The 18688-nt window shown below is 39.5% G+C and overlaps 1 protein-coding gene across 2 annotated transcripts in view; it reads left to right on the forward strand.

The window, feature by feature from the left end:
• The window catches only part of VOPP1 (VOPP1 WW domain binding protein), a 170105-nt gene that overhangs the window by 70145 nt on the left and 81272 nt on the right, over positions 1 to 18688 (forward strand). For both annotated transcript variants that reach the window (XM_025273022.3, XM_006074766.4), the window contains exon 2: positions 7888 to 7946. In XM_025273022.3, coding sequence (XP_025128807.1) covers positions 7888 to 7946 — 59 coding nt within the window. The remainder of the gene's footprint in view (positions 1 to 7887; positions 7947 to 18688) is intronic.

Consider the following 18688-nt stretch of genomic DNA (forward strand, 5'->3'; position numbering starts at 1 on the left):
AGAGCTTGCTCTTGACCACCATGTGTCCAAAGTCACAGGTCATTTCTCTCAAAGTTGATCAGTATTGTGGTACTGATCTATGAACTTGATCAGTATTGTGGTACTGATTCTTTGAATTTGGAACAGAAAAAGGATGTTCAATTTTATCAAACAGTGGCATCATGATTCTTCCTATATAGTGGAGATAGATGTAGAATAATTTCTGTTAATATGAGGATTATCATTTGAGATTAGCAAGGATTTGTTCTTTGGGGCCTGTTCTTGGCTCACTATGGATAACAATATTTAGGAGGGCTTAACTACATTTATAATAATATCATAGTCCTTGAATGACAGACCGCTAGGATTCTTTCCTGAGTACAGACAACTTACAAGCCTTTCCAGTTTAAATCTTAAGATTCTCTCACTTGGATTGTGCCTGACAGTAAATGTTTTCTTGCATTCCTGCAGGTTCTACTTTGTCAATAGTTTATAAATTGAAGGTTGCTACTCTCCACTCTCTCTTCAGGAAATAGATAGCTCTATTCTAGTGCTTCTGTGAGCTCATTGAAGGCCCACTGTTTGCCCAGAACGTGGAGGAGCATCCTGGCTGTCGAGGACACCGTCAGTGACAGCAAGTAGCTGGCTTATCTCTCCTAACAGATGTATTTTCTGTTTCAGTAGATGGTCAGTTTTTAAGAAGTCATGGTAATATCTTTATAGAATGGGTTGAGCTACTTTTGGAGGTAGACATAAAACCCTGAAATGTTTTTTTTTTTTTTTTCCCTTGTTTACTTTTCAAACTCTTTTTGGGAAGGGGCTTATTCTTTTAAGGAGATTTTAGAAAACTGTACCACAGTTTTCCAAAATGTATTTATGTATTTAGAATCTTTGTTTTCAGGCCATTTTGCTTTTTCTTAAATGATAAATGATCACAGTGAAAATAAGCCTTAGAAGTCATTTGTTCCAGAGAATTAAGAAAGCTGGCTTCAGGATGCATATTTCCAAATAGAGTGCTAACTGGCTGTGGGATTCCTGGAGCCATTCCCTGGTCTGGCCAGGCATTTTGAGGTATTCAGTCTCAATTAGTTCATCAAGCTCTCTCATGCATCCAGCAGGGATGAGAGTCCATCCTACTTTAGAAGAAAGGATGCTGAGAGCCAGGCCAACTGACAGCGTGGTTGGTGAGTGGCCGTCAGAATTGGAATACAGTTCTTTAGGTTTTAATCCATCCTTCCTCTATGGGTGGATTCATCCTGGCCCCGGTGCAGTGGAGCCTGGCACAGTGCCTTCTTCCTACTTTTCGCCATGCTGCCATCTGCCTGTCTGTGGGCTTGCCTCTGACAGCCCAGCACTGTTGGGGAGCATTCTGGAAAGCACCCTCACTTTACAAATGCCCATTTTGACCACATCTGCAATGCTTGAGCTATCTGGAAACACCCTGAATTTTGGTGTTTATGCTGATTTGGAAACTGGAATCAGTAGGCTAACTGTGGCTCTGCTGGTAGACTTCCACTTGGTAGAAACTGGCTGTCCATCCTGGGTGGGTTCCAGCAGAAATCTCCCTCTGCACTTCCTCCCTGGAGAACCTAATCTCCATTTTTACCTCTAGGTCTCTCAGGGGCTTGTGCAAGGTGACTTTAACACTGGTGCTCAGTTAACCAGCTTTTACTGGAGGAGACTCAACAGTGGAAAGGATCAGGACTCCCCAGTCCTCATTGAGTTTTACATTTAATGAAACTGTCTTACAATTAATGAAACATGACTTGTGTTCTTCATATTATTCAGCTGTAAAATGATATAATGATGTGTTAACTTTTGTGAGGTACCATATATATGTGTTGTTGCTCTATTGATAGAAGCTGTTGTAAAAGTCCGGCATCCAAAAGTAGTGAAGAAGTTGCCTGGATATTAGCAAATTTCAAGAATTTAAATGTTATGTAGCTAGCTCAATTTAACAGAGATTTTTCTCTTCTGTCTCAGGAAATATAACTGCAACATTTTCTTAGAGAATATTTTATAAAGGAACAAAGTGGGTTACTATTTAAAAAATAGATCTTATTTGAGTGGCTTTAGTGATATGTGATGAAAGGTCATCGCCAAAATAGTCAACAAGCACCAATGGATTTACTAGACACCCAGCAAATGCTGAGAAGAGACTAGGGATGGTCTGAGCAAGAGTGGGCAGAAAAGGGCGACCTTGGTATCTTTGGGCAGCAGGAGGGGAGGGCATTTTTGTAAGTCTCTTGTGTTAATCCCACCTTCCTCTGTGTGGTTGCTCTCAACAAAGTGGTAGCCTGTGTAGGAGGAGCTCCATGATGGAACTCAGGGAATTTCTTCAAGCTTTCCCAAGTGGATTGTTTTTTTTTTTTGGAAGTATTTCTTTCTTTTTTTTTTAAATTTTATTTTATTTTTAAACTTTACAATATTGTATTGGTTTTGCCAAATATCGAAATGAATCCGCCACGGGTATACATGTGTTGCCATCCTGAACCCTCCTCCCTCCTCCCTCCCCATACCATCCCACTGGGTCGTCCCAGTGCACCAGCCCCAAGCATCCAGTATCGTGCATCAAACCTGGACTGGTGACTCGTTCCATATATGATATTATGGAAAGTGGATTTTCAAAAAAATCCTTTTTGACTTTACTTTTTTCTTTTTTTTTTTGCATATTCTTTTTTTTTTAATTTTATTTTTAAACTTTACATAATTGTATTAGTTTTGCCAAATATCAAAATGAATCCACCACAGGTATACATGTGTTCCCCATCCTGAACCCTCCTCCCTCCTCCCTCCCCATACTTTTTTCTTTTCTTTTTGTTTCAAATATGCTTTATTTTAAAAAGAAACTGGAAACAACCTAGTGTGTTACTCACTGAGCTGTGTCCAACTCTTTGTGACCCCATGGACTGTAGCCCACCAGGCTCCTCTGTCCATGGAATTCTCCAGGCAAGAATACTGGAGTGAGTTGCTATTTCCTTCTCCGGGGATCTTCCCAATGCATGGATCGAACCTGGGTCACCCACATTGCGGGCAGATTCTTTACCATCTGAGCCACCAGGGGAAGCCATGGAAACAACCTAAATGTTCGTTAATAATTGATGGATAAGCAACTGTATAACATCCATACACAGGGAAACATTACTCAATGCAAAAAGGAATAATATATTGATAGTCCCAACAACAGTAAATAATCTCAAAACAATTATGCTTACTGACAGAAGGTAAAAAAAAAAAAAAAAACCTCATACTGTATTACATTCATATAAAATTCTAGAAAATTCAAACTAATGTATTATGAAATGAAATAAATCAATAGTTGCATCTGGATAGGGAGGACAAGAAGAGATCATTAACGGGTGTAAGAAAATTTTTGTGGGTAATGATATGTTCATTACCTTAATTTTGTGATATTATAGGTACACATCAGATCAGATCAGATCAGATCAGTTGCTCAGTCGTGTCAGACTCTTTGCGACCCCATGAATCGCAGCACGCCAGGCCTCCCTGTCCATCACCAACTCCCAGAGTTCACTCAGACTCACGTCCATCGAGTCAGTGATGCCATCCAGCCATCTCATCCTCTGTTGTCCCCTTCTCCTCTTGCCCCCAACCCCTCCCAGCATCAGAGTCTTTTCCAATGAGTCAACTCTTCACATGAGGTGGCCAAAGTACTGGAGTTTCAGCTTTAGCATCATTCCTTCCAAAGAAATCCCAGGGCTGATCTCCTTTAGAATGGACTGGTTGGATCTCCTTGCAGTCCAAGGGACTCTCAAGAGTCTTCTCCAACACCATAGTTCAAAAGCATCAATTCTTTGGCGCTCAGCCTTCTTCACAGTCCAACTTCCACATCCATACATGACCACAGGAAACACCATAGCCTTGACTAGACGAACCTTTGTTGGCAAAGTAATGTCTCTGCTTTTGAACATATATTAAAATGCATCATATTGTACAATTTAAGCGTTGTGTTGTTTAGTCACTAAGTTGTGCCTGACACTTTTGCAACCCCAGTGACTATAGCCTGCTAGCCTCCTCTGTCCATGAGATTCTCCAGGCAAGAATACTGGAGTGGGTTCCCATTTCCTTCTCCAGACTTTGTTTTTTGAATATGAAAAACATTTACATGATTCAAAAATCAACCTATATAAAACAGTATACTTGGGGACTTTCTTGATGGTCCAATGGTTAAGACTTTGTACTTCTACTACAGGGGGCACAAGTTTGATCCCTGGTCAGGGAACTAAGATCCTGCATGCTACGCAGTGTGGCAAAAAAAAAAAAAAAGTATACTCACAGAATCCCCATTCCTGCCCCAGCCTCTGTCACTCCTCTGCCACCTCCCCTACAGGACAAGTATTCTCATTACTTTTCACTATACGTTTCCTGTGGTTCTTTTTGTAAAAAAGTTAACCAAATGTACAAGTTTCCTTTTCCATAAAAATTAGTGTGCTACATGTGCCCTTCTTAATATTGCTTTTTCACAGCACTGCATTGTGGAAATCATTTCATTCAGGTTCTGAGAAACTTCATTCTTGTTGGCTGCTTAGTCCTCCATTGTATGGACATACTGTTCTCTATCTGATCAGCCTGCTATGAGTATGTATTTGCATTGTTTCAAGAATTTCATTATTAGAAATAATACCACAGTACATAACCTTGTGCATGTGGTGTTCCATCTTTGTGGAGAGGGAATCCGTGAAAGAGGAATGGAACCATAGTTTTGCAGAGATTGCTTTTCCTTCCCAACAGCCACATGTGGGAGTGTCTGAGAGTTGTGCTGTCTCACAATTCAAGTTGTTATTTAACCTGCAGTAGCTCTGAAGCTCATGCTCCCATGGGTTCTGCAAGACGTGCGTGTGCATCTTCATACCACCCGCGCTGCTGCTAAGTTCAGAGGAGGCCCAAACTGGGAACCTACCTTCCCAAGCCTCTCACCTGCTGATGGTGGAACTGGGAGCAGATCTAATGTCAGTCTGTCCTCCAGTCATACAACATGGGGACATGGGAGGTGGGCAAAGGAAGTTCTTCAGGGTAATGTTGAGAAACCATGCTGTAAAGAAATGTGGCTTTGAGCAAGACACCCATGAGGGGTCCCGGTGTTTAATCTGTAAAATGGCCTTCCTCATATTGACACACCAAGAAAAAAATCCTAAAAGGCAACAATGATACTATTTTTGTTGTTATCTTAAGAGTTAGGAGATGTGGTGCTTGGGTCCAAAAATGTGGCTGCTTTGAATAGGAGGTCTTCAGGTAAAGGACTGTCCCACAGCAGATGCCGAGGGGAGCATCTCATGCCCTGACTGCTGAGGCATTGCTGGCCCTTCTCCTGGATCCGTGGGTCTGAGTCTCCGGTGAGATGCCCATGTGGGTGACCAGAGCAGCAATAAGTGGGGGCTTGGACTTGGCTCTGGTCTCCCGAGTTTTAGGACTGGCATTAGGGACATCATTTCTTGACTGTGTGTGGAACTTGAGTGTCGAATTCCAAGAAAGTGTGTCTGTCTCTAGTGGTGATGGAGAATGAAGAAGAGACATTGGAAATGCCACCTGGAAATGAGACCTGGTTTCTCAGTTTATTATAGAAGTCTCTAGTGAAATGAATTGTAACTTAGGGTACAGACCTGGAATTGCTCTTCCTTGACAAAATAAATTGATTTCTTTAGCTGTCTGAACTTCATTTCTTAAATTGGACAAGAGCTAACCTAGTCTAAATTAAACTCATTTTCCATTAATGAAGCTGAGTCATTTCGGGCTGCCCAAATGTGCTTCTGAGTGTCTTAGTTGCTCAGTCGTGTCTGACTCTTTGTGACCCAGTGGACTGTAGCCTATCAGGCTCCTCCATCCATGGGATTCTCCAGGCAAGAACACTGGAGTGGGTTGCCATTTCCTTCTCCAATCTTAAAACATACATATACATTTAAAAATCCAGTGTTTCATGCTCTTTTCATAACTCATTGAATTTAGCCAGCCTAACACATAGCATTCATACTCCCCTCTCCCTTGGCGTTCTGCTGTAGATTTGGGGTGTGTTTCTGACCTTCTTGGAGAAGGAAATGGCAACCCACTCCAATATTCTTGCCTGGAGAATCCCATGGATGGAGGAGTCTGGTAGGCTACAGTCCACTGAGTCGCAAAGAGTCGGACACAACTGAGCGACTTCACTTTCACTTTCACTTTCTGACCTTCTACAGCTATCAGGCAGACTGAGGTAGAAGGGCATCAGCATATACCCCGGGAAAGGGGGGTGAACAACACAGTTGGTCCCTGCCTTGCCCAAAGAAAGCTTTGTTTTCACTGTGCCTTTTCCTGCTGGTACTTTTGCATTGTAATATTTTGAAGGTGTTATTTACATATGGGAGCAATGAACTGGGTTATGAAGGTAGGAAGTTGTGTATTTTTTTAAAATAATGGCATGAGTGGAGTAATTTTAGAAAAGCCTTGCTCAGCTCGGTCAGAGCATTTCTGGTTGGAGCTCTTACTTGCAGTTGGTGCCACTGGCTTCCTGTCACTTGTCAGGTGTTTGAGATACTGAACCCGCTAGCGTGGTATCACATCTGCTCAGCCCTGCCATCTGGAAAATTCAGCCTCAACTTCCTTGGAAAGCACAGAGAAGTCCCTCCTTGTCCCCCTCTTCCATCTTTCTCATCCCTGGGAATGAACGAGGGCAGGGCCCCCACTGATTGTATCAGGTCTATTCTGTCTCACAGAGTCTGGCAGGCATAGATGCCCACTGGGGAATATGCCTTTTGGAATACTGTAGACCTTTGGAAGGAGAGTTATGACCAACCTAGATGGCATATAAAAAGCAGAGATATTACTTTGCCAACAAAGGTCCATCTAGTCAAGGCTATGGTTTTTCCAGTGGTCATGTGTGGATGTGAGAGTTGGACTGTGAAGAAGGCTGAGCACCGAAGAATTGATGCTTTTGAACTGTAGTGCTGGAGAAGACTCTTGTGAGTCCCTTGGACTGCAAGGAGATACAACCATTCCATCCTAGAGGAGACCAGTCCTCGGTGTTCATTGGAAGGACTGATGCTGAGGCTGAAACTCCAATACTTTGGCCACCTCATGTGAAGAGTTGACTCATTGGAAAAGACCCTGATGCTGGGAGGGATTGGGGGCAGGAGGAGAAGGGGACGACAGAGGATGAGATGGCTGGCTGGCATCACTGACTCGATGGATGTGAGTTTGGGTGAACTCTGGGAGATGTTGATGGACAGCAAGGCCTGGTGTGCTGTGATTCATGGGGTTGCAAAGAGTCGGACACTACTGAGCGACTGAACTGAACTGAACTGAGACCCGTGAACAATATGGGTTTGAACTGCATGGCTCCACTTACACGTGATTTTTTTTTCAATAGTAAATACAATAACACTACATGATCTGTGGAACCATGGTGATGGAGGGCTGACCCATAATTTCTACGTGAATTTTCAACTCTGTGGAGGGTGGGTGCTCCGAACCACCATGTTGTTCGAGAGTCACTATATCCTGAAATATAAAGATGTAGAAATGGTAAAACTCTGGGAGATGTTTTTCAAAAACAAAAGTAGGGAGAATCTGTGTAATTATTTATAGCATCTTTAGATATTTGAAGTATCACACCAAGTGAATTTTAAAAATATGGATTGTTTTAAATTTGCATTTTAATGAATTATTCATCCCCTTGTACTTAGAAAAGCTAGAAAAATGATAGGGAAAGAGATATTTTCTTCTGTTTCAAAAATTTTGAAGAAATAGAAAGTCATGTAGCAGGTGAATCTCCCTCTGGTTCATTGTCCCACCAATGCCTGCTTCTCACACTTTAAGCTGCTTCCACTCATCCTTCCTTGTTTTTTTGCATGAGATCTTCTTAACAGTATGCAAATGAGTTTTCACTGACAAATCTTTTCTTCCTTCTATTTCCAGTGCACAGAGGCCAAAAAACATTGCTGGTATTTTGAAGGACTCTATCCCACTTATTATATGTAAGTATTTGCACTTATCTGTGATCACATCTTTCTCTGAGAATTATTTCTTTCATAGATCACAGGAGTGGTTAGGGGAAGGGGCAAACCCAGCCTTGGGAGGCCTCTAGCCCTGGTTTCACTTGCCTGTGCCCCTGAATGAGCAGGCAGCCTCCCTAAGGATTCAGACCAGCTGCTCTGAGGACAGTGTAGAATCCTGAGTGCTCTGTTCTGTGAGGCATGTTAGCTTGTATGTGATTGGTGAGGGCAGAATATCTAAACAAGGCCAACATTATATTGATTTATACAAATCTTCCTAGCCAAAGGGAGCAGAGGTGGTAGGAAAGAATTTTGTATTTGAATAGGGCAGGAAAAAGTACTTAGTTCTGCTGTGAGTGTGAGAGAAAGAGGAGAGATGACAGTGATCACAAGGGTCACCTGGCCCTGGCACCTCTCTAGGCAGGTGCAGTCAGCCTTGCATGTCTGCAGATTACGCCTCTTCCTGTGCCCTCAGCCCATGCCAGTATTGCTTTTATTAAAGCATTGCTGTATTTGTTTTTCTGTATTTTAAATATCTGCCCTGGAAGCCACTAGCTCCACCGACACACCAGGATTAACTGTCTAGATTATCAATTAATATTTTTTACTATGTTTTGAAGTTCCGTAAGTTTCAAGTGGAATGCATCAAAGCAATTTTTCCCCAAAAACCCTTGTATTGAATTTTGTTAAACATGAAAAATTTTAGTAATGCATATAATTGTTATAGCAGAAACTATTTTCTAGTATATGGGGAGATTGGGCAGGGAATACTATACATAATAGCAAATAGGGTTATTTCTTAACTGGCCAAGATGTATACTTTTCTTACCTGTCTTTCTTCAGTTTTTAATCTTGAAGAGATCAGTGTGTGTGGAGAAAGTTGCTGGGCTGTGGTTGGGAATGGAATACAGGTAAAGGGCCAGTTTTTCTGCCTTGGTTTCATATCAAAAAGCAGGAGTCCTTAGTGCCCCACAGGGTGTAGTCCTGGCAGAAATACTCCGCAGCTGCAGAAAGACAAAATGTACTTGAAAGATAAAGCAGCAGCAAAGGGTTTTGGTTCTAATTACAGAGTTGTCATCTTGAAGAAAAGTGGTTGTGGGATAACAGGGAGAAGATTTGGTTCTTGGTACAGTGAATTTTCCTTGCAAAGCTTTAGTGCTTTTTAAAAAAATTGCTTTACAATATTGTGTTGGTTTCCACCATACATCAACATAAATCAGCCATGGTGTACGTATGTCCCCTCCTGCTTGAACCTCCTTCCAACTTCCCATCACATCCCACCCCTCTAAGTTGTCACAGAGCCTCGGTTCAAGTTCCGTGAATCATATAGCAAATTGCCACTGGCTATTTATTTTACATATGGTAGTGTATATGTTTCCATACTACTGTCTCCATTTGTCCCACTCGCTGCTCCACCCTCTCCCATATCTACAAGTCTTTTCTCTATGTCTGTGTCTCCATTGCTGCCCTGCAAATAGGTTCATCAGTAGCATCTTTCTAGATTCCATATATATGCATTAATCTTCGATATTTGTTTTTCTCTTTCGGACTTACTTCACTCTATGTAATAGGCTCTAAGTTCATCCACTTCATTAGAATTGAGTCAAATGTGGTCTTTTTATAGCTGAGTAATATTCTGTTGTATACATGTATCACAGCTTCTTTATCCATTCATCTGTCAGTGAACATCTAGGTAGTAGCTTCCATGTCCTAGCTATTGTAAATAGTTCTGCAATGAATATTGGGGTATGTATGACTTTTCCAGTTTTGGTTTCCTCATGGTATATGCCCAGTAGTGGGATTGTTGGGTCATATGGTAGCTTTATTCCTAGTTTTTAAAGGAATCTCCATACTGTCTTCCATAGTGGCTGTATCAATATATATTCCCACCGACAGTGCAAAAAGGTTTCCTTTTCTCCACACCCTCTCCAGCATTTTTTTTTTGTAGATTTTTAAACATTTATTTATTTTTTAGTTGAAGGATAATTGCTTTATAGAATTTTGTTGTTTTATGTGAAACATTAGCATGAATCAGCCATACGTATACATGTATCCCCTCCTTCTTGAACCTCCCTCCCATATCCCTCCCCATCCCACCCCTCTAGGTTGATACAGAGCCCTTGTTTGAGTTCTCTGAGTCATATAGAAAATTCCCATTGGCTATCTATTTTACATATGATAATATAGGTTTCCATGTTATTCTCTCCACACTTCTCACTCTCTCCTCCCCTCCTCTGTGTCTGTAAGTCTGTTCTCTTTGTCTGTGTCTCCAATGCTGCCCTGCAAATAGGTTCATCAGTACCATCTTTCTAGATTCCGTGTATATGCATTAGTATACGATGTTTTTATCTTTCTGACTTACTTCATTCTGTATAATATACTCTAGGTTCATCCACCTCATTAGAACTGACTCAGATGCATTCCTTTTTATGGCTGAGTAATATTCCACTGTATATATGTGCCACAACTTCTTTATCTGTTCATCTGTTGATGGACATTAAGGTTGCTTGCCTGCATGTTCTAGCTATTGTAAATAGTGCTGCAGTGAACATTGGGGTACATGTGTCTTTTTCAATTTTGGTTTCCTCAGGGTATATGCAGTAGTGGGATTGCTAGGTCATATGGTGGTTATATTCCTGTCTTTTTAAGGAATCTCCATACCATCTTCCATAGTGGCTGGATCAATTTACATTCCCACCAACAGCGCAAGAGGCTTCCCTTTTCTCCACACCCTATCCAACATTTTTTGTTTGTAGACTTTTTGATGATGGCCATTCTGACCAGTGTGAGGTGATATCTTATTATAGTTTTGATTTTCATTTCTCTAATAATGAGTGACGTTGAACATCTTTTAATGTGTTTATTAGCCATCTGTATGTCTTCTTTGGAGAAATGTCCATTTGGGACTTCCACCCACTCTTTGATTAGCTGTTTTTCTGATGAGTTGCATGAACTACTTGTATATTTTGGAAATTAATCCTTTGTCAGTTGTTTCATTTGCTACTATTTTCTCCTATTCTGAGGTTTGTCTTTTCACTTGGTTTATAGTTTCCTTTGCTGTGCAAAATCTTTTAAGTTTAATTAGTTCCCATTTGTTTATTTTTATTTCCATTGTTCTAGGAGATGGGTTACAGAGGACCTTGCTGTGATTTATGTCATAGGGTGTTCTGCCTATGATTTCATCTAAGAGTTTTATAGCTTCTGGTCTTTATTTAGGTAATGCATTTTGAGTTTATCTTTGTGTATGGTGTTAGGAAGTGTCCTAAGTTCATTCTTTTACCTGTTGCTGTCCAGTTTTCCCAGAACCACTTATTGAAGAGACTGTCTTTTCTCTAGTGTATATTTTGCTTTCATTGTCAAAAATAAGATGCCCATAGGTGTGTGGTTTATCTCTAGGCTTTGCATGTTGTTCCATTGGTCTATATTTCTTATTTTATACCAGTACCATACTGTCTTGATGATTTTAGATTTGTAGTATAGTCTGAAATCAGGAAGGTTGATTACTCCAGCTCCATTCTTTTCTCTCAGGATTGCTTTGTGTTTCCATACAAATTGTGAAATTTTTTTATCTAGTTCTATGAAAAACACCATTGGTAAATTAGGGATTGTATTGAACCTGTAGATTGCATTTTTTAGTAGAGTTATTTTCACAATATTGATTCTTCCAAAACAGGAGCATGGAATATCCTTTCATCTGTCTATGTCATCTCTGTTATCTTTCATCAGTGCCTTACAGTTATCTGTATATAGCTCTTTTGTCTCCTTAAATAGGTTTATTTGTAGGTATTTTGTTCTTATTGTTGCAATGGTGAATGGGATTGTTTCCTTAATTTCTCTTTTTGATTTTTCATTGTTAGTGTATAGGAATGCAAGTGATTTGATTTTGTATCCTGCTGCTTTACCAAATTCACTGATTAGCTCTAGTAATTTTTTGGTGGCATGTTTAGGGTTTTTAATGTATAGTGTGAGAGTTGGACTGTGAAGAAGGCTGAGTGCCGAAGAATTGATGCTTTTGAACTGTGGTGTTGGAGAAGACTCTTGAGAGTCCCTTGGACTGCAAGGAGATCCAACCAGTCCATTCTGAAGGAGATCAGCCCTGGGATTTCTTTGGAAGGAATGATGCTAAAGCTGAAACTCCAGTACTTTGGCCACCTCATGCGAAGAGTTGACTCATTGGAAGACTCTGATGCTGGGAGGGATTGAGGGGCAAGAGAAGGGGACAACAGAGGATGAGATGGCTGGATGGCATCACTGACTCGATGGATGTGAGTCTGAGTGAACTCCAGGAGTTGGTGATGGACAGGGAGGCCTGGCGTGCTGCAATTCATGGGGTTGCAAAGAGTTGGACACGACTGAGCGATTGAACTGAACTGAACTGAACTGAATGTTGTCTGCAAACTGTGAGAGTTTACCTCTTTTCCAGACTGGATTCTTTTAATTTCTTTTTCTTCTATGATTGCCATGGCTGGGACTTCCAAAACTATGTTGAACAATAGTGATGAGAGTGAGCACTGTTGTCTTAGTTCTGATCTTAGTGGAAATACTTTTAGTTTTTCACCTTTGAAAATGTTTGCTGTAGGTTTATTGTATATGGCTTTTATTACTTTGAGGTAGTTTCCTTCTATGCCCATTTTCTAAGGAGTTTTTGTCATACATGGGTACTGAATTTTGTCAAAAGCTTTTTCTGCATCTATTGAGATTATCCTATGATTTTTATCTTTTAATTTCTTAATATGGTAATTTTAATATGGTATATCCCATTGATTGATTTGTGTATATTGAAGAATCCTTGCATCCCTTAGATAAACCCAACTTGATCATGGTTATACAATCTTTTTAGTGTGTTGTTGAATTCTGTTTCCTGGAATTTTGTTGAGGATTTTTGAATCTATGTTCATCAATGATATTTGCCTGTAATTTTTTTGTGTTCTCTTTATCTGGTTTTGGTATCATGGTGATGGTGGTCTCACAGAATGAGTTTGGAAATGTTCCTTCCTCTGCAATTTTTTATTTTTTAATTTATTTTATTTTATTTTTTAAAACCTTTATTTATTTTACTTTATTTTATTTTAAAAATTTTATTTATTTTAATTGGAGGCTAATTACTTTACAATATTGTAGTGGGTTTTGCTATACATTGCTATGAATGAGCCATGGGTGTACATGTGTTCTCCATCCTGAACCCGCCTCTGACCTCCCTCTGCATCCCATCCCTCAAGGGTCATCCCAGTACACCAGCCCTGAGCACCCTTTCTCATGCATCAAACCCTGACTGGCGATCTGTTTCACTTATGATAATATACATGTTTCAATGCTATTTTCTCAAATCATCCCACCCTTGCCTTCTCCCACAGAGTCCAAAAGTCTGTTCTTTGCATCTGTGTCTCTTTTGCTGTCTCGCATATAGGGTCATTGATACCATCTTTCTAAATTCCATATATATGTGTTGATATACTGTATTGGTGTTTTTCTTTCTGACTTACTTCACTCTGTATAATAGGCTCCAGTTTCATCCATCTCATTAGAACTGATTAAAATACATTCTTTTTAATAGCTGACTATTTTTCCACTGTGTATATGTACCACAGCTTTCTTATCCACTTGTCTGTCTTTCTCTGCAATTTTTTAAAAGAGTTTCGGAAGGATAGATAATAGCTCTTCTCTAAAATTTTGTAAAATTCACCTGTGAGGCCATCTGACCCTGGACTTTGGTTTTGGGGGAGATTTTTTATCACAGTTTTTCTATTTCAGTGCTTATGATTGGCTTGTTTATCATTTCAGTTTCTTCTTGGTTCAGTCTCAGAAGTTTGGACTTTCCTAAGAATCTGTTCATTTCTTCCAGGTTGTCCATTTTACTGGCATATAATTGTTCATAATAGTCTCTTATGATCCTTTTCATTTCTCATTGTCTGTTGTAACCTCTCCTTTTTCATTTCTAATTTCATTGATTTCAGTCTTCTCCCTTTTTTTCTTGATGAGTCTGGCTAATGGTTTGTCAATTGTGTTTCTTTTCTCAAAGACCCAGCTTTTAATTTTATTAAGCTTTACTATTGTTTCCTTCATTTCTTTTTCAGTTATTTCTGCTATGATCTTTATGATTACTGTCCTCTATTAATTTTGAGGTTTATTTGTTTATCTTTTTCTAGTTGTTTTAGGTATAAATGTAAGTTGTCTATTTGATGCCCTTGTTGTTTCTTGAGGTAATATTATATTTCTATAAACTTCCTTTTCAGAACTGCTTTTGCTGGATCTCATAGATTTGAGTTGTCATGTTTTAGTTGTCATTTGTTTCTAGGGATTTTTTCATTTCCCTTTATATTTCTTCAGCAACCTGTTGCTTATTTAGAAATGTATTATTTAATATTCATGTGTTTGTGCTTTTTACAGTTGTTTTCTTTTAATTGGTATCTAGTTTCATATCGTTGTGGTCAGAAAAGATGCTTGATACAATTTAAATTTTCTGAAATTTACTGAGGTTTGATTTGTGACCCAAGATGTGGTCTATCCTGGAGAATGATCATGTACCCTTGAGAAGAAAGTATATTCTTCTGCATTTGCATGAAATTTCCTGATGATATCAATTATGCTCATCTCATCTAATGTGTCATTTAAGGCTTGTGTTTCCTTAATGCCTTCATGTTTTGATGATCTGTCCATTGGTGTAAGTTCAGTGTTAAAGTGCCCTATTACTATTGTGTTATTGTCAATTTCCCATTTTATGTCTGTTAGTGTTTACTTTAGGTATTGAGATGCTCCTTTATTTGATGCATAAATATTTACAATTGTTATGTTTTCTTCTTGGATGGATGCCTTGTCATTATGTAGTGTTCTTGCTTGGGGATGGTATTGATCCCTGTCTCCTTTACAATGTCACGAACCTCCATCCATAGTTCATCAGGAACTCTATCAGATCTAATCCCTTAAATCTATTTCTCACTTCAACTGAATAATTGTAAGAGATTTGATTTAGGTCATACCTGAATGGTCTGCTGGTTTTCCCTCCTTTCTTCAATTTTAGTCTGAATTTGGCAATAATGAGTTCATAATCTGAGCCACAGTCAGCTCCCGGTCTTGTTTTTGCTGACTGTATAAAGCTTCTCCATCTTTGGCTGCAAGGATCATAATCAATCTGATTTCAGTGTTGACCATCTGGTGATGTCCACATGTAGAGTTTTCTCTCGTGTTGTTTGAAGAGGGTGTTTGCAAGACAAAAAAATGCAAAAGAGAAAAATGGCTGTCTGAGGAAACCTTACAAATAGCTGTGAAAAGAGAAGAAGCGAAAAGCAAAGCAGAAAAGGAAAGATACACCCATTTGAAAGCAGAGTTCCAAAGAATAGCAAGGAGAGATAAGAAAGCCTTCATCTGTGATCAGTGCAAGGAAGTAGAGGAAAACAATAGAATGGGAAAGACTAGAGATATCTTCAAGAAAATTACAGACACCAAGGGAACATTTCATGCAAAGATGGGCTCAATAAAGGACAGAAATGGTATGGACCTAACAGAAGCAGAAGGTATTAAGAAGAGGTGACAAGAATACACAGAACTGTACAAAAAAAATCTTCAGACCCAGATAATCATGATGGTGTGATCACTCTCCTAGAGCCAGACATCCTAGAATGTGAAGTCAAGTGGGCCTTAGGAAGCATCACTACGAGCAGAGCTAGTGGAGGTGATGGAATTCCAGTTGAGCTATTTCAAATCCTAAAAGATAATGCTGTGAAAGTGCTGCATTCAGTATGCCAGCAAATTTGGAAAACTCAGCAGTGTCCACATGACTGGAAAAGGTCAGTTTTCATTCCAATCCCAAAGAAAGGCAATGCCAAAGAATGCTCAAACTATCACACAATTGCATTCATCTCACATGCTAGGAAAGTAATGCTCAAAATTCTCCAAGCCAGGCTTCAACAATATGTGAACCATGAACTTCCAGATATTCCAGCTGGTTTTAGAAAAGGTGGAGGAACCAGAGATCAAATTGCCAACATCTGTTGGATCATCCAAAAAGAAAACAAATTCTAGAAAAACATCTATTGCTACTTTATTGACTATGCCAAAGCCTTTGACTGTGTGGATCACAACAAACTGTGGAAAATTCTGAAAGAGATGGGAATACCAGACCATCTGACCTGCCTCTTGAGAAATCTGTATGTAGGTCAGGAAGCAATGGTTAGAACTGGACATGGAACAAGAGACTGGTTCCAAATAGGAAAAGGAGTACGTCAAGGCTGTATATTTTCACTCTGCTTATTTAACTTCTATGCAGAGTACATCATGAGAAATGGTGGACTGGATGAAGCACAAGCTAGAATCAAGATTGGCAGGAGTCATATCAATAACCTCAGATATGCAGATGACACCACCCTAATGGCAGAATGTGAAGAACTAAAGAGCCTCTAGATGAAAGTGAAAGAGGAGAGTGAAAAGTTGGCTTAAAGCTCAACATTCAGAAAACTAAGATCATGGTATCTGATTCCAGTACTTCATGGCAAACAGATGGGGAAACAGTGTCAGACTTTATTTTTTGGGCTCCAAAATCACTGCAAATGGTGACTGCAGCCATGAAATTAAAAGACACTTACTCCTTGGGAGAATAGTTATGACCAACCTAGACAGCATATTAAAAAGCAGAGATGTTACTTTGCCAACAAAGGTCCATCTAGTCAAGGCTATGGTTTTTCCAGTAGTCATGTATGGATGTGAGAGTTGGGCTATAAAGAAAGCTGAGTGCTGAAGAATTGATGCTTTTGAACTGTGGTGTTGGAGAAGACTCTGAAAGTCCCTTCGTTGCAAGGAGATCCAACCAGTCCATCCCAGAGGAGATCAGTCCTGAGTATTCGTTGGAAGGACTGATGTTGAAGCTGAAACTCCAATACTTTGGCCACTTGATGTGAAGAACTAACTCATTGAAAAAAGACCCTGATGCTGGGAAAGATTGAAGGCAGAAGGAGAAGGGGACTACAGAGGATGAGGTGGTTGGATGGCATCACTATCTCAATGGACATGAGTTTGAGTAAACTCCGGGATTTGGTGATGGACAGGGAGGCCTGGCGTGCTGCAGTCCATGGGGTCGCAAAGAGTCGGACATGACTGAGTGACTGAACAGAACTGGACTGAGTGTCCTTCCTTATCTCTTGTAATAGTCTATATGTTAATTTCTGTTTTGTCTTATATAAAAATTGTTACTCTGGCTTTCTTTTGACTTACTTTTACATGGAATATCTTTTTCCATACTCTCACTTTCAGTCTGTATGTGTCTCTAAGTCTGAACTGGGTCTCTTGTAGACAGCAATATATGTGGGTCTTATTTTTTTTATCCATTCAGTCATTCCATGTCTTTGGGTTGAAATGTTTAAACCATTTGCATTTAAAGTAATTATTGATATATTTGTTCCTATTGGCATTTTTGTAATTGTTTTGAGTTGGTTTTGTAGGTCTTTTCTTTCTCTTGTCTTTCCTTCCTATAGAAGTCCCTTTAATATTTATTATAAAGCTGGTTTGGTGGTGCTGAATTCTCTTATCTTTTGCTTGTTTGTGAAGCTTTTGTTTTCTCCCTCAATTTTGAATGAGATCCTTGCCAGGTAAAATTATCTTGGTTGTATATTTTTTTCCCTGTCAGTACTTTAAATATATCCAGCCATTCCCTTCTAGCCTGCAGAGTTTCTGCTGAAAGATCAGCTGTTAATCATGTGGGGGTTCCCTTGTATGCTACTTGCTGCTTTTAATATGCTTTGTTTTGTGTAATCTTTGTTAATTTGATTAGTATGTGTCTCAGCGTGTTTCTCCTTGGGTTTATCCTGTACAGGTATTTCTGTGCTTCATGGACTTGACTATTTCTTTTTCATGTTAGAGAAGTTTTTGACTATAGGCTGTTCAAAGATTTTCTAGACCTTTTTCTCTTCTGTGCATGCACACATGCTCATTCGTTTCTGTCATGTCCGACTCTGACCTTATGGAGCGTAGCCCACCAGGCTCCTCTGTTCATGAGATTCTCCAGACAAGAATACTGGAGTGGGTTTCTATGCCCTCCTCTGGGGGATCTTCCTGACCTGGGAACTGAATGCATATCTCCTCTATCTTCTGCGTTGCAGGCACTTTTTTACCCACTGAGCCACATTTTTAGGGCCCCCAAAGCCCCTTCTTCTTCTGGGAATCCTATAATTCAAATGTTGGTGCATTTAATATTGTCCCAGAAGTCTCTGATGCTATCTTCAATTTTTTAATTCTTTTTCCTTTTTTCTACTCTTCAGCAGTTTTTTTCACCATTCTATCTTCCAACTCACTTATCCATACTCCTGCCTTATTTATTCTTGTATTGATTCCTTCTAGAATCTTGTTAATTTCAGTAATTGTGTTATTTGTCTCTATTTGTTCTTTATTTCTTCTAGGTCCTAGTTAAATGTGTTAATTGATTCTTGCATTTTCTCCATTCAGTTTTGGAGGTTTTGGATCATCTTTGTTATCATTAATTTGAATTCTTTTTCAGATAGTTTGCCTAGTTCCTCTTCATTTATTTGATCTTGTGAGTTTTTACCTTGTTCTTTCATTCTACAGCATTTCTCTTTTTTTTCTAACTTAATGTGTTTGAGGTCTCCTCTTTCTAGGCTTTATGGTCATATTCCTTCTTCCTTTTAGTTTCTGCCATCAATGAGAAAGATTGGTCCAGTGGTTTGTGTATGCTTGGTGTTGGGAGGGACTTGTGCCTGCATGCTTGTGGTAGAAGGCGA

Source organism: Bubalus bubalis, chromosome 21, assembly GCF_019923935.1.
Source record: "Bubalus bubalis isolate 160015118507 breed Murrah chromosome 21, NDDB_SH_1, whole genome shotgun sequence".
Lineage (NCBI taxonomy): Eukaryota > Metazoa > Chordata > Mammalia > Artiodactyla > Bovidae > Bubalus > Bubalus bubalis.